Consider the following 16,317-nt stretch of genomic DNA (forward strand, 5'->3'; position numbering starts at 1 on the left):
TGGGGTATAGCTACTGCATGCGTAGGGCTGGATACACACTGAAAGATCATCTGCAGATGATTTGGCCATACACACTGCCCAACCTTTAATGACTGACTTCACAACTGGGTGTGCATTTACATGCAACCACCCAGTTGCATTGTCAAGCCCTGCCGGACCATATATATATATATATATATATATATATATATATATACATATACATATACATATATATACATATATATACATATATACACACACACACACACGGATATAGCTGCAGATATGAGGCATCTGATGTGCTGCCTGGCTATTGCGATATGTACACCATCATTCTGACATATCAGGGGTACACCAAGTCCGTTGAACCAGCAATATTAATTCAATTGACTGTCCAATAGATTGGCCACTGTGTACCCACCTTGGGACTTACACTGTGTATAAACACTCCCTCTCCCCTCCCCTCCCCCCGTAGCTACTGTATTCTGCCTCCTGTGTGAAATTTTTTTACTATATCGTGTGCCAAAAGCATTTCCATGACACACTAGCTATTTGTTGCTGCAAGCATTCTGCAGTCAGTCCCATTTTGACTTTAAATGTAAATACTTTATTTTTTTTATTTTTTAAGGAAGCACAAACATTACAATATAACAGCAGATGCAATTTGTAGGATGTGATAGAAAGGACACTGAAAAAAAAGCTACATTACAGACCGTACAAGAACTAAAGGAGATAAATGAGAAACATTGTAATGGACACAAATAGAACACCCACAGGAATAAATGTGTGATATACTGTGACAATTTAAATATCAGGCTTGGGTCACAATTTCTAAATTTTTATTACAAAAATATAGGCAAGACCAGCTGCAGTATTGCAGTCAACTCCCTCCGTAAATTTTACTCTGCTCTAAATAGTATAAAAACAGAACAAACATTTAACTAAATATGTTGAAAAAACAGCAAGTTTTTAAAGCATCCCCATAATAAAAAAGGGTGGGTTGAAAAGGCTGCACATAGACTCTATGAATCAAATGTTTAAACATAATGAAAACTCCTAGTCACCTCCTCTAAAATGGACACCTGCACACTGAGATATTTTAACTATGAGGAATGGTGGGCTGCACTACTTATACTGTAGGTGAGGCCACCTTTGATATATATAATGCTGGGTACACATTAGTACAGGCATGTCCAAACTGCGGCCCTCCAGCTGTTGTGAAACTACATATCCCAGCATGCCCTGACACAGTTTTGCTGTCAGAGAATGCTAAAGCTGTGTCAGGGCGTGCTGAGATGTGTAGTTTCTCAATAGCTGAAGTGCCGCACTAGTAGATATATCTGCATATATATGTATGGACGGCCGGGCATTGTGTTGAGCAAACACACTGCCTGATCCATCGGGACTGACATCATCAACTGTTTGGGTGTTAACATGTGCCTGCCCATTCATTGACCGCCCATAGACACAGCGATGCACCAATAAAATCGACAGATATATTGGTAGTCGGCTGTACTGCAGGGCCAACGGACAGCATTCACAGATATATCGTTCGTACACACTGGCTGACTGACCCACAATATATGGGCCATTCAACAGAACGGCTGATATATCAGCCAGTGTGTACCCAGCATAAGAAGACATAAGTTAACTGAGCTCAAACCACTGGAGTTTGTGTTTTAGTGTATGTATATTTGGATACAAATACTATACATAGGTTGTGTGTCTCAATGTTAGTGTCAGTAGTAGCATAGTGTTATGCGGTGTGTTAGATGATTTGGGCAGAGAGATGTGACACTGAACATATATATATATATATATATATATATATATATATATACTTTTTTCCATCAGCATCTAGCCCAGTTTTGGACAATACAAAACTATCCAGAAACTACATTATACAGAGGGATGGTCCTTTAAGTGTCATAGTCAACATCTATGTTCCAACTTCAAGAAACGTTACAAACGGTAAAGATGTAAAAAAAACAAAACATACTATGGTCGGCCAAAACCAGGTGAATTCAGAATACCAAATTCTAAGTTTTCTTTGAATTCTTTGTAACCTTTGGAAAATGGAAGTCTAAGCACATTGCCACAAGTGTTAGCCTCTGGATAGTTTGACGATCCATCAATAAATTCAATGGATGGCTGTGGGTCAAGTCCTATTGGTGGAATATGGTTTACGCCAGTCACAAACAACAGTATATCTTGTAGCTTGGTTCTGCATTCTCTCTCTGAAATAGTGAAACCAAATAAAAGCAAATGTTATCATCAACTTAAAAATCATTAGTACCGGCATTTGCACTTTTGCATATATGTAAGCATGTGAAAATAAAAGTATACTAACCTTCACAATCCAGAATAAAGTCTCGCCAGTAGCAAATAATTCTCTCTTCACGAATCCTTGCATTACTACCCACTGGACTATAGGATATTTTGAAGAGATGAGACACGACATCGGATGTCATAACATCCTTTTTCCATATAAATGCTTTTTTAAATAAATCCGGATGCGCATTCATTGCGTCAAGCACACCCAATGTCTTCAGTCCCTCTTTAAATCTAAAATTAAAACATTTAAATCAATAGAATATTGGGACATTAACAAATCGCTACAGATAAACTATAGGTAGTCCTTCTGGACTCCGGAAGGATGAAATGAAAGATCTAGGGGCAGTTGTGGAGGCTGCTGCAGGTGCCAAAATGCTGCTGAGCCCGCTCTAATGTAGCTCCGACCCCCACCATGGCAACGGAGCTACTGCTGTATGTTTATACTGGCCATGTTTCCCTGCATCTAAAAACCTCACATAAATGCTTGGTTTACCTTTTATTTAGCCAGTCTCACGCGGGGGCCATAGCGGGACCCCACAGGAGGGTTCTGCCCTCCACACTATGCTGTCAGCTGCACAGTAAACCAGGGGGTCACTCCTAGCTGGGCCCCCGGTTGGTACTCACCACTGACGATCACCCTCTGATGCTAAACTAACGCTGCCTGTTTACTTAGGTAAAATCTACACAAAATTGTGTGTGAAGTCTAAAACAAATCGCTGGACAAGCAGTGTGTTTTATGGTATCTTCAGTTTCTGGTGTCCAGTTTTAGTCAATTACATTGAGATTCCCTTATTTATGGGAGACATCAGTCAAATAGAGACAGATTATAAGGACGGCATAGCTCAATATCTGTGCATGCTTTGGTATATTATAGAATAAAGAGTTAAATTTAAACAAAATAAAAAATTGCGTGATTAACCCATCCTACAAAGTTTCTGAGCCCATTCTGGTTAATCAAAATTAGGAGAAAAATGGTGTGGGTACCAGTCTTATTTCTTTACAGTGATACTAGAGATTACAGCAATCCTACACCAGCAGCTTTGAACTTTTAGAACCACAAGGGCCAGCATGTAATGGGCCTATGGTACCTGTACCCAGACTCTAAAGTACTAGTCTAAAATTAAAATAAAAAAAAGATTTGAAATTGATTGAGGATTTAGTAAATATGTGATTTGTAAAATAACACTCAAATTTTTGAAACACTCCAAAAACAAATTGATATTTAGTAAATTTCTCTTACATCCTAGAGGATGCTGGGGTCCATATTAGTACCTTTAAGACTTTAATAGTGTGGGCTGGCTCCTCCCTCTATGTCCCTCCTACCAGACTCCGTTTAGAAAATTTGCCCGGAGGAGCCGTTCACACCTAGGGGAGCTCTATAGAGTTTTTCTAGTAAAGTTACTTTTTAGAGTTTGTTTTTGTACAGGAGGCTGTTGGCAACAGCCTGCCAGCAGGGGGGGAATAACGGGGGAGGAGTGTCCGCCCTGCGGGGTCTGAGCCACTGTCTCCACTGACTGGACATTGAGCTCCAGAGGGTATAGATCGCTCCCCGCCGCAGGGGAATGCTCACCCCAGCAGCAGGCCACCACCCCCTTGCAGAGCTGAAGTGTGGCGAGGGAGTCACCGCCACCACCTAACAAGCAGGGGGACGGTGTGAAGATGGCGGCTTCAGGGTAGGAGCGCAGTATTAAGTGCGCTCCCGGACGGCTCAGCGGTACTTTACTGCAGCGCTGTGAGGAGCATCCTGAACGCTCTTACTCTTCGGGAGGACCTTCTGGAACAGGGTCCATTCACTTATCAAGACTTACCACGACTACGTTTAACGACATGGAGGTTGAACACCAGATATGAGCTCGTAAAAGGCATTCCGAACAAGTTTATTCCTACCCTGATACAGGCTAGGAAAGGAGAAACGTCTAAACATTACCATTGCATTTGGAAAAAGTATGTATCTTGGTGTGAATGCAAGAAGTTTCCTACAGTGGAATTTCAACTGGAACGGTTTCTCCTCTTCCTGCAAGCAGGTGTGGATATGGTCCTGAGTTTGGGATCCATAAAGGTCCAGATTTTGGCCTTATCCATTTTCTTCCAGAAACTGGCTTCCCTCCCTGAGGAACAGACTTTCTTGAAAGGAGTTCTGCACATCCAGACTCCCTTTGTGCCACCTATGTCACCATGGGATCTTAATGTGGTGTTACAGTTCCTCCAATCGGATTGGTTCGAGCCTCTACAGGAGTTTGAAGTCAAGTTTCTCACGTGGAAGGCTGTCACTTTGTTGGCCTTAGCTTTTGCTAGACGTGTGTCGGAGTTGGGGGCTTTGTCTTGTTAAAGCCCCTTACTTAATCTTCCGTGAAGATAGAGCTGAGCTCCGGACACATCAGCAGTTCCTTCTAAAGGTTGTGTAGGCTTTTTGTATCAACCAACCTATTGTGGTACCAGTCGCTACTACTGACTCCTCTATTTCGTCATAGTCCTTAGATGTTTCAAGGTCTCTGAAAATCTATGTGAAGAGGACTGCTCGTCACAGAAAATCGGACTCTGTTCTGTATGATCCCAAGAAAATTGGGTGTACTGCTTCTAAGCAGACGATCTCTCACTGGATCAGAGTCACTATCCAGCATGCATATTCTACTGCAGGATTGCAGTGTCCCAAATCTGTTAAAGCCCACTCTACTCTAAGGTGGGTTCTTTCTGGGTGGCTGCTCGGGGTGTCTAGGCTTTACAACTTTGCCAAGCAGCTACTTAGTCTGGGTCTAACATGTTTGCTACGTTTACAAGTTCGATACTTTGGACAGTGAGGGCCTAAAGTTTGGTCAATCAGTTCTGCAGGTCCTCCGCGCTCTCCCTCCCGTTCGGTGAGCTTTGGTACATCACCATGGTACAAATATGGACCCCAGCATCCTGTAGGACGTAAGAGAAAAATAGGATTTTAATACCTACCGGTAAATCATTTTCTATTAGTCCGTAGAGGATGCTGGGGACTCCAAAAGAACCATGGGGTAAAGACGGGATACGCAGGAGGCATGGGCACACTATAAGAGACTTTGAATGGGTGTGAACTGGCTCCTCCCTCTATGCCCCTCCTCCAGACTCCAGTTATAGAACTGTGCCCAGGGAGACGGACATTTTGAGGAAAGAATTTACTGTTTAAACACGGTGAGCGTCATACCAGCTCACACCTCAAACATGCCGCAGAACGTGGCATTCAATAGAACACCAGCTGACGGCATGAAAAATATACAGCAATATGCTGACCGAAAATGTAACAACCTGTGTAAACACAAACAAAAATAGCATACCGCATGCCATGGCATGAATAACATCAGCAACGGACTGACTGAAAAGAAAAACAACATGAGTGTAACCATAACCGATAACTGCAGATACAGTACGCACTGGGACGGGCGCCCAGCATCCTGTACGGACTAAGAGAAAAGGATTTACCGGTAGGTAATTAAAATCCTGTTTTACCCTCTAGAGCCGTGGTACCCAACCGCGGTCTCAAGTACCCCCAACAGTTAATATTTTCCAGGTCCCCTCACAGGATTGCAAGTGAAATAATTTGGTCCACCTGTGGGTCTTTTAAAATGTGTCAGTGAGTAATGAATACACCTGTTCAACTGCTTGGTGACCTGGAAAACACGAACTGTTGAGGTTACTTGGGGACAGAGCTTGGGAACCACTGCTCTAGAGGGACTTTTGTTCATTGCAATTTACCAACACTAAATTTTAATATACATTTTTTCTACATTTTGCACACATTTAAATAGTTACGCTGTTTATCTCCAAAAAAGAAAAAAGAAAAAAAAAAAAAAGGTATTTTCTTTTATGCAGCTAATCTTTATAGCATACAGAAGCAACTGGTTATGCATTCTACTCAACACTAAAGTATTCTATAAAGTCAGTATAATCCGACTGGAAAATCCAACAATTAAATAAACGTGGCATTATTTAAACTTTAAATGTAATAACCTCTCTTCAGAATGCATTGTTCTATCCCGTAGATACCAATGCAAGTAGTCTTGGACAATTTGGTGTTTGTCGTCAACTGTTTTAATTACACGGAGACAGCCAGCAAGATTAAGGAGCAGGTTATTTTCATACAACACGTCTTGAAGATTCTCAACTGAAGTAGCATTCATAATCTGAAATTTAAAAAAATATAAATGGGTAAATCTATAGGTCAACATGACATTACTAAATGTGAGATAATGAAATCACGACTCAAAATGAATATACAAAAAAAATAAATAAAATCATTGACACATAATTAAAAATAAATGCAGTAATTAAATTAACATTATGTATATACCTTCTGCATAATTTCTTTTGCTTCCACATCTACAAGATCTTGTAATACAAGTGGAGTATTTTTCCAGCCATATGTTAGAGCATTGTATAAGACAGGAGAAAAAAAATTTGGAGCGGGTCCACCGTGCACCAGTGATAGTGAAATGGATAAACCAGCCAGATAATACTCATCATTCCGCAAAGCTGAAAAACATTAAAAAAGTGCATAAAAAAAAAATAAATAAAAAAAAAAAAAAACCACACATACACACCAAAAAAATACACGTGATTTTGGTACTTACCGGTAAATCCTTTTCTTGAAGTCCGTAGGGGATACTGGGATGGCGAATTACAGCGGGGTATAGATGGTTCTATTTGAGGTGGTGCACTTTAAATTTTTTCAACCTAGTGTGTGCTGGCTCCTCCCCTCTATGCCCCCTTTCATCAGACCAGTCTCCATAACTGTGCCCGAAGGAGACGGAACATGCCTCAAGGAGGAGGAAAAAACAGAATAGAAGAACAGGAGAAACTGAGCAACATAACTTAAAAAGTAAAACAAAAAAATAGCGAAAGCAACGCGCATACGCTGATGCACAACAACACAAACAATATGCAGAAAAGAAAGCACAGAGGTGGGCGGCCTGTATCCCCTATGGTCTTGGAGAAAAGCATTTACCAGTAAGTACCAAAATCCAGTTTTAACTAGCATCCATAGAGTATACTGGGATGGTGAATTACAGTGGGGACATGCCAGAGCTCTCATTACGGGTGGGTGTGTGCCGAGATCCATGCAAAACCAAACTGAGCGCCCGACGCCAAGGTATCAAAACAATAGAATTTAACAAAAGTGTGGGCACTGGACCAGGTAGCAGCCCTACGCAACTGCAAGGCAGAGACTCCACGAGCAGCCGCCCAGGAATATCTCACCGACCTAGTGGAATGGGCGGTGACAGACTGTGGCAAAGGTAAGGACACAAATGAATAAGCCTGTTGGATAGTGAGTTTTATCCAATGGTTTGCTTCGAAGCAGGACAACCAATCTTGGTGGCCTCATACAAAACAAAGGAGTATCTGACTTCCGGGTACGAGCCATTCCGTTGACATAAATGCACAACGCTTGCACCATATCCAAACTACGAGGCGTGGAGGAATCGGTTACTACCTGAACTACAATAGGTGGATTTATGTGAAATGCCGAGACAACCTACAAGTCCTGAGTTCTGCACGATCTTCGTGAAACCCAAGATTTTCAGGACAAGGCCCCCCAATTCAGAGAGTCGCCGCGCAGAAGCAAGAGCCAACAAGGTGAGAGTCTTCCAAGCAAATACTTGGACTCCGCCTGCTGCAATGGTTGTAGAAAATCCAACACCAACTGTGAGATCCCAAGGGGTCGTAGGATATACAAAAGGTGGTTGCAAGTGGAGCACACCCTTAAGAAAGGTCTGAACCTCCGAGATCTAGGCCAACCATTTTTGTTAAAAGACTGACAAGGCAAAACGACCCAATTTGAAAACCGCTGGCAGATAACGATGACTGACACCAGGAGACATACATCTTCCATAGCCGATGGTAGTGCCGTGATGTGACATCTTTCCTAGCATGGAGCAGTCGGGATAACGGCCTCTGGAATGCCCTTCCTGGCTAAAATCTCCCTCTCAACTTCCACCCCGTCAAACATAGCCGCTGTAAGTTTGGATAGACGAATGGGCCTTGCTGAAGATCTTATCTCAGCGTCAATGGCCAGGGGTTGGCTACCAACAGGGAGAAGAGATCTGCGTACCAGGCCCGCCAAGGAGATTAAAATTGCCTGAACCTTTTCCCTCTAAGATTCGTGGTACTAGAGTGAATGGAGGGAACAGATAGATCGTCTAAAAGGTCCAGGGCGTAAAAAATGCATCTACAGCTGTCGCCTGTGGGTCCCTTGTCCTTGAGCAGTAACACTGAAGATGCGTGTTGTGTCGGGATGCCATCAGATCTGAGGCCAACCCCATAGGGATACTATCTGACAGAAGAATTGAGGGTGGCGACCCCACTCTCTCCGGGTGGAGATCTTGCCGACTGAGGAAATCTGGCTCCCAGTTGTCCACTCCCAGAATGAATATGGCAGACAGTGCCGTGGCATGTCACTCTGCCCAAAGGAGGATATTGGTGACTTCTCATAGCCACCTTGCCTTTGGTTCCGCCTTGTCGATTGATGTAGCCCACCGTGGTGGCATTGTCTGCTTGTACTTGAGTGGCGTGATTTTGTAACAGGTGGAAGGCCTGAAAAAGGACATTGTTAATCGTCCTTAGTTCAAAGATGTTTATGGGGAGGATGGTTTCGTATGGTAACCACTTTCCCTGAAACTGAGCCACCTGAGTCACTGCTCAACAGCCCAGTCATGCAGCAGGCTTGGCCAATTTGGAAGCAGGCTGACGGGCAGCCCAAGAAAGTTTTGGTTTTGACTTTGAGGATTTGGAAGCGCGAGCTTATCTCGGGTACGCCTGACCATTTTCTTTACCTGGAGGTCGAAAGGATCGCAAAGTTTTACTCTTAGCCTTCGGAGCCGAAGGATTAGTACTTTGGAGACTTGCAGTCTTGGCAGACACCAAGTCAGTCACAATCTTGTTCCAATCTTACACAAATATTATAACCTCCCTTAATAAGGGAGCACCTCAAAGGTCTTCTTAGAGTACAGGTGCACCCACAAGGACCGTAAACACCGAATCCGGTGAGCCAGTATGGACGTGGTAGACGCTTTGGCCGCCATAACACCTGCATCAGAGGCTGCCTCATGAATGTAATGGGAGGCTCTGATAATACATGATAGACATTGTCTGGCATTATCTGGAAAATTCTGAGGTAGCTCTGCCTCAACTGCTTGAACCCAGGCTTCAATACCTTTTGCAGCCCGAGAGGCTGACAAAGTGGGACTATGTACAGCACCAGCAAGAGAGTGTAAATAGACTTAAAGCAGCCCTCCACACACTTATCCGTCAGTTCCTTCAGAGAGGTGACAGTAGTGACAGGCAGAGTAGATGACACAAGACGGGCCACATGCGAGTCCACTGGTGGAGGTGTTTCCCACTTGGTACTTAACTCTGCGGAGATAGGATAATGAGCTAGCATCTTTTTAGACAGGGAAAATTTCTTTCCTGGAGACTCCCAGGATTCCTGACGTATGTCAATTAAATGGTCAGAATGTGGCAAGACTAATTTAGTAACCTTCCGACGTTTGAACTTATCAGGTTGCTTAGACGTATCTGGAGGGTCAGTCTCATCATCAATCTGAAGAATCAGTTTGATAGCCTCCACTATATCAGGAACATCAACCTGCGTCACAGATTCCACATCAGAATCAGCTGTATTAGTGTCTAAGGGATCAGTATATTCCCCAACCCCATCGGATGAAGTATCCGAAACATGAGTAGATTGTGAGGAAGAAATGGCCCACTTAGATGACCCTTTGGTACCAGTAGGGCAAGGGTTAAGCTTTTAACAAAGGACTGATTTAATTGCTGTAAATGAGTAGACAGTATCTGCCCATGGCGAACTAACTACAGGGACAATATGTGGCTGTAATGGCACAGGAGGTCCCACAGGGGGTGTAAGTCGTGTTACAAGCGTAGTCAGCAAATTTGAAAAATCAGCCCAAGGTGATTCTTGGTGTGCCACCGGTGCTGCAGGCTGACTGGGGGATGCAGAACACCCAATACCTGAACCCTCAGCTGATATATTTTCCTCAGGTAAAACCATGGCGTCAGCACTGCCTGATGCATGAGCGTACGCGGAGTTCCCGCACTGTGCAGCAGACATTGAGAATGTAGCCATAGGGCGTGACAGAACAATATAGAAAGACAAGCACAATACCCGACAAAAACCACCTATGGTATGTGACTGCAAATGCTGAGCACAAACAGAGGATTTAAGAGGTATGAGGTGACTGAAATACACAGATAAAAATACAAAAAACAGTATATCCTGTGGAATACTATATGGTATACGAGACCCTGATGCACTTAGCCCCCCCAGGGTACAGAATATAGTGATAGCAATATGTGCGACATACACAGAATGGAAACCACACAGCAGCTATAGGCACACACAGTCACATGTACAATGTAGAAATTATTACATAACAATAAAACTGCACTGGATTAGTAATAGTACATATACATGTATGAATACAGATATAACAATGCACAGTAAACAATGGATGTATATCACAGGATACTTGTACTAAATATTCATACTAAACGACATGTAGAATACTTAAGTGTCCCGTAAATGCACAGCGCTCATGAGACAGGCGGCTTTACAGAGGAGACAGTGCCAAGCAGTCCCAGAATCAGCGCAGCTCTGTGAAATGGCGCCCAAACGCTGACAGGGAGTGAAGGAGAGATGCAGCTTCAGGGCGAGAACACCTGCTGTAGATGGCGCCTGGAGCTGGGGGATGGGCTACAGGTCAGTGCCTTATGCACTCTGCAGGACTTTACCACCGGGTACTATGGATCCTATAATAAACTGATTTTAGTAAATCCAACATGTGCTCCTTGCCCTGGTGGGTATAGTGGGGTCCCTGCACGGCCAGAGTGACCACGCCGGAAGCATGGTCCATCTGCTGGGACCGCATCTGGATCACGATTTCAGTGGGTCCCACCTGGGGAACCCTCTTCCCTCCTTCATGAAGTGCGGCCACGTGATCCAAGAGAGCAGCAGCGGTGATGTGTACCTTATGGGAACCAGAGCGCTTCCGCTGCAAGTACCCGGCAACCAGGGCACAGGAGTATGCAGCGCCGCTGGGGGAGGTGATTGAGCCGTAGCTCGGAATGTCAGTGATATCCATGGCATCTAGTGCCTGTGCTGCGGCCCTTGAAGTCTTCTTTCTTCTTAGAAAAGCTCTTATTAGGGCTGCCTAATGCAGCCCATCCTGTTAGCAGCATGCACTGCAGGCACCAACTTACAAACTGAGCTCCAGTGCCTGGAAGCGGGGATATACAGGCGGCGGTGCAGTGCATCCTGGGAACAGTCAAAGCGGTGCCTCGTATCAAGATCCAACTCTACACCCCCTATGTTATTCCCTGTGGAATACCAGTGTACCCCCCTGCAGAAACAGTTTCTAGTGTTGCTTCAATCTTATGGTGTGAGGAGTCTTTTAAAGAAGTAGCCCCCGGGAGTGGAAGTGCAATCTTTAGAGAGACGAGAAACTGAAGAGTCAACCGTGGGTGGATTTTCCCAAAGCTTCCTGTCTTCAGGAGGAAAGAGAAAAGACAAAAACTTTTTAAGAATCTGGAATTTTTTTAACAGAATGCAATCAAGCTTCCTTAAATTAGGCATTTCGTTCAGAAGACAGAAGACGTTAACACTAGACTTTTGTGGTTTACTGAAATATACAGGTTCTACCAGAGTGTCTTTTTCACGTATTTCCATAACCTCAGTATTGCACAAATGAGTGACTCAACCCCTTGAGAAGGGTCCCCAATTTCCTCCTCCATTCTTAATCCATATCCTCTATATCTGGCATGTCTTCCCCCGTGTCATTCAACTGCAGGACCTGTGGGAACATGCATTTTTGGTGCATTTAGTCTGGGCGGATGAGTAGAGGATTTAATCCACCACTTTTTAGAGACCAATTCCTCCACAGACTGTCTAAGAGCTTGTCTGTTGTGGCCAGGAGCATCCAGTTCTGAGGAAATATCTGTCATGACACCTGTTAAAGTGTACAGCCACACTGGTGTAGACTCTTGTGACCTGCCGTCAGATTATTACCCAGACTCCGTACACTGGTCAAAAATATGTGATCCTTCAGATGTCTGTGTAAACTTATTAGAGCAGTCTTTACAGAATACTTTTCCCTGTCATTCTTACACAGTATAGATGACACACACACACACACAGGAAAAAGTACAGTGTGTCACCCCTGCAAGCAGTAGTAAATAAAACAGCCAACAGGAGAAAGCACATAGTGGGAGAAACCAGCACACTATGAGCTGTGTATAATATAGCCAGGCAGTACTGATTCCGGAGTCACTTAATAGCAACCCCAAGTGTAACCTGCTCCTCCCAACAATTAGCCCCCACTGCATACCACAGTCCCGGGAGACTTGTGAGGTCCGCGCTGGCTCTGGCGTCGCTGTAGCTGAACTCTGTACACGCGGTATGTATAATGGCGCTTGCTGTCCTGCTCTGTAAGCTCTGCCCCTCTGCTATGGTGCGCCTACAGCGGAATCTACACACAGTCTAATAAGGCATAGTAGCTCTATTAGAGAAGTGTGCCTGATCAATGATTTGACGCCTTGTGAACCGGGTATCCCGCTATTCGTGAACCAGTGCATGCTCAACAGTCTTGCATAACTTCAGCTGTTCGGGGGTGTCGGCAGGTTCTGAGGATCCAGCACCAGCCCTCCATACGGCTGCGGTGAGAGATCACCCCATGGCCGATGTCATGGTTACTAGGTATCCGGGGCCATACCTCTCTATAAGGTCTGGACGGGTCCACCCCTCCCCCTAAGTCCCTCGATGCAGACAGGCGCTTGTCTGAAAAATTAGAGAAATATAAAATATTTAAAGGAAAAACAACCCAAAAAACAAACACTGGAGCCCTACAGCATGTGACAAGTTCTGAGGGCATAGTTTTCTAAACTGGTCTGATGGGAGGAGGCATAGAGGGGAGGAGCCAGCACACACTAGGTTGAAGAAATTTAAAGTGCACCTGCTCCAATGGACCCATCTATACCCCACTGTAATTTACCATCCCAGTATACCCTATGCATGCTAGAGAAATTATAATTAATATGAGTAAACCAATTTGAATTTAACGAAAACACCATGTAAAAGTCTAACAATAAAAACCAAAGTAAAGCAATTAGGAGCCTCAAGCAGATATAACAATATACCTGTACCATGAATAGCATATTGGCACATTGTGCTTGACCCAGCGGATGCACATGCCTAGCATTAAAATTGTGTACATACTATCTACAGTTCCTTGAGTAGTATCTTAGGATACGGTGATACCCCTTTTCCACTAGAAGTCTCGGGTCTGACCCCGGGATTTGGAACACGGTTCCAAGCCAGGTCAGACACGAGAAGGACCCCTTTTCCACTATGGGAGCGAACCCGGGAATATCCCGTGTAGGCGCCGTTTACACTGCACCCGGATACAGTTTCTTCTGCCTGGCGATTGGAGATGAAGTTATCTCCAAGCGCCGGGAAAACCGGTAGATCAGGACCCCCGGGACATGGCCTCGTACCCGTTAGGCCACACCACCAATTCCATGCTGCCCACTGTCTTGCTGGGGGCAAGCCCGGCACTCTGGAAGCTGCTGAGCTGCCCCCAGCCTCCGGCACACAATTTCTCTGCCAGCGCTGCTGTCTGCATAGCAGGAGAGACAGCATGCGCTGCCCCCCCCCCCAACCTCGAGACTGCCCGCGAAAACCTGCGGTCAGGGAGGTATGGGATCTTCACATGCTGTAAACGGGTCCCGTGTCGACTGACATGGGTAACTTGTTTACACTACACCTTACACGGGTCATTCCCGCGTCCTACCCTGGTAGGATTCCCAGATCACTTGACCCGGGTTTTTTCAGAGGGAGACGTTTCCACTAGCCAAAAAACACGTGTAAATGCACACACCCGTGCAAAAACCCATGTTTTTGGACGAGGTGGAAAAGGGGTATAAGTAGCACAGTACAGGGAACACGTACAGAATTTAAACACGTAAATGGATTAGTAGAGGCAAACTTTCTTGAAACCTATACATAGTTTTTCTTAAAATTTTGTATTCCTGTATATTAGGGAGAAACATAATTAAAAGCATACACTATAGGACTGCACAGTATGTGATATGGATATATAACTAGTGATATTGTTTATTAGTCTTCTACATTACTCCTCAATCATACCTAGATGCATTTAAAGCCTGGAATATGGTTTTCAATTAGCATTCTTTATATATATTGTATATATGATACAACTGATTTTTTTCTTCTTCCAAACATAAAGCAAGGAAATAACTAACCAATTAAGTTTGACGATCTAAACCAGGGCTCGACAAATCCCAGGGGCCAGGTAGCCATGGCCCCTAGCTTTTGCTGCCTGGCTACCAAATTATGCAAGGAGGGAGAGAGCGAGCAGATTCGTGGGCATGGCTTTATTGCGGCTGCCATTTCATGCACAGGAGTGCATGTGCTGAGTGATCGTCCCAGCCTATGCTGTGTGCAGTTTTCAAACTCCAGCTGCATATAGCTATCCAATAGGGGGGTCTATGTGTGGCCAGGGATTGTGCTTCGAAGGGGGCAGTGATATGGCCAAAAAGCGGAGGATTGTTTACTCGGGGGATTGATTCAGAGGGCTGGTTTGCCTGGGGGGCCCCCTTAGTTGTGTGGGAGGGGAGGTGGTGGCAACAGTAGTGGTATGGCTCCTACACTTTCATCTTTGCTCCTAGTATCTAGAAAAAAAATTGTCAAGTCCAGATGTAAACTTACCAAAAAAAAAAGAACATAATGATAATAACAGAGAAAACAAATGGAGAAACCAAAACAAATATAAAAATACCTTGAGCATCACAAGACAATGTCTTTGAATTTTCTGGTCCTTCAAATAATTTGCTGATTTGCAAAAACTGTAGAAGAAGTCTAAAAAATTCCCTCGTTGGGCCACCAAAATCTACAGCTCCTTCTGTATTCCCAAAGGAATCAGTGAAAATTACAGAAAGGCGATTTTCAGGCCTAAATGTTTGCCGCTTTAGTCCACGACATGCTCCGTCCCAGACTTCTCTGCGGTTTATGTTAAACTTTGAAATGCTTTCAGTATCAATCTGTACTGCCAGATTTGACAGAATATCCTTTAGATTGATATCACTACAACACAAAATGTAGATTTAAAATAATTTAGAAGGTCAATTACTAATATCAATATATTTGGCATTCATGAATTACCTTGTACACATACATTAATGTAAAATTACTATCTATCCACACACATGCACGTGATCAGCTTCATTGTAGGCATTGCAGTAACGTGATTGCAAACAGTGTGACCTCATTTGGATGTGCTGGTGCTATCACACATAATTCATGGTGCCTATGAATCCATTACTTTGTGAGCACAGACAAAAATACAGTAGTCAGTCAAATGCCGTGATGCAGCAAAGAGGAGGCTGAGCACACTGGAAACGTGTACCCGATAGGATATTCTAATGCTGAAAGACTTGAGAAAGGTCAACTGAATGGCATAAATTTCTACTTTTAAAAAGGATATATTTGGGTAAGTCTGGTGTGTGTCATCTTCTTACTACTTTTCACATGGACATATATTAAAAATAAAATATAAAACTTACAAAAATATATAATATACATGATATAGCAAGCAGGTTTTAAATGTACAAGAATAAAAACATAAAAGCTTATCTGTCCATCAGAATAATATAATATAATATAATATATATATATATATATATATATATATATATATATAAAATTGACCAGCACCTATTAGTCAACAGGTATTCAAAAATTCAAAGAAAAATAAATATTGGGTACACATCAAAGACTTAATAAGATCTTCGTGCATACGACCCGCAGTACTTCATGGTAACAAGAAATGGAAAATAAAAAAATGGTGAAAAAAAAGTGTGAATTCTTTTTTCAACACAAACCTATCAATACTGTGCTATTAGGAGTTTTTTTAGGTGCTGCAGTGAGTTCCAAATATAACACTCCTGAGTTTT

The 16,317-nt window shown here is 43.5% G+C and overlaps 1 protein-coding gene across 1 annotated transcript in view; it reads right to left on the reverse strand.

Moving 5' to 3' along the window:
- Positions 1 to 566: 566 nt before the first annotated feature.
- Positions 567 to 16,317, reverse strand: part of LOC135051127 (uncharacterized) — a 30,937-nt gene continuing 15,186 nt past the window's right edge. Inside the window, exons 7-11 of the mRNA XM_063957282.1 lie at positions 15,144 to 15,448; positions 6,629 to 6,810; positions 6,289 to 6,461; positions 2,333 to 2,547; positions 567 to 2,219 (exon numbers count right to left, since the gene is read on the reverse strand). Of these exons, the coding sequence (XP_063813352.1) occupies positions 1,981 to 2,219; positions 2,333 to 2,547; positions 6,289 to 6,461; positions 6,629 to 6,810; positions 15,144 to 15,448 (1,114 nt within the window). The 3' untranslated portion in view covers positions 567 to 1,980. The remainder of the gene's footprint in view (positions 2,220 to 2,332; positions 2,548 to 6,288; positions 6,462 to 6,628; positions 6,811 to 15,143; positions 15,449 to 16,317) is intronic.

This window comes from Pseudophryne corroboree, chromosome 2 (assembly GCF_028390025.1).
Source record: "Pseudophryne corroboree isolate aPseCor3 chromosome 2, aPseCor3.hap2, whole genome shotgun sequence".
Classification (NCBI taxonomy): Eukaryota; Metazoa; Chordata; class Amphibia; order Anura; family Myobatrachidae; genus Pseudophryne; species Pseudophryne corroboree.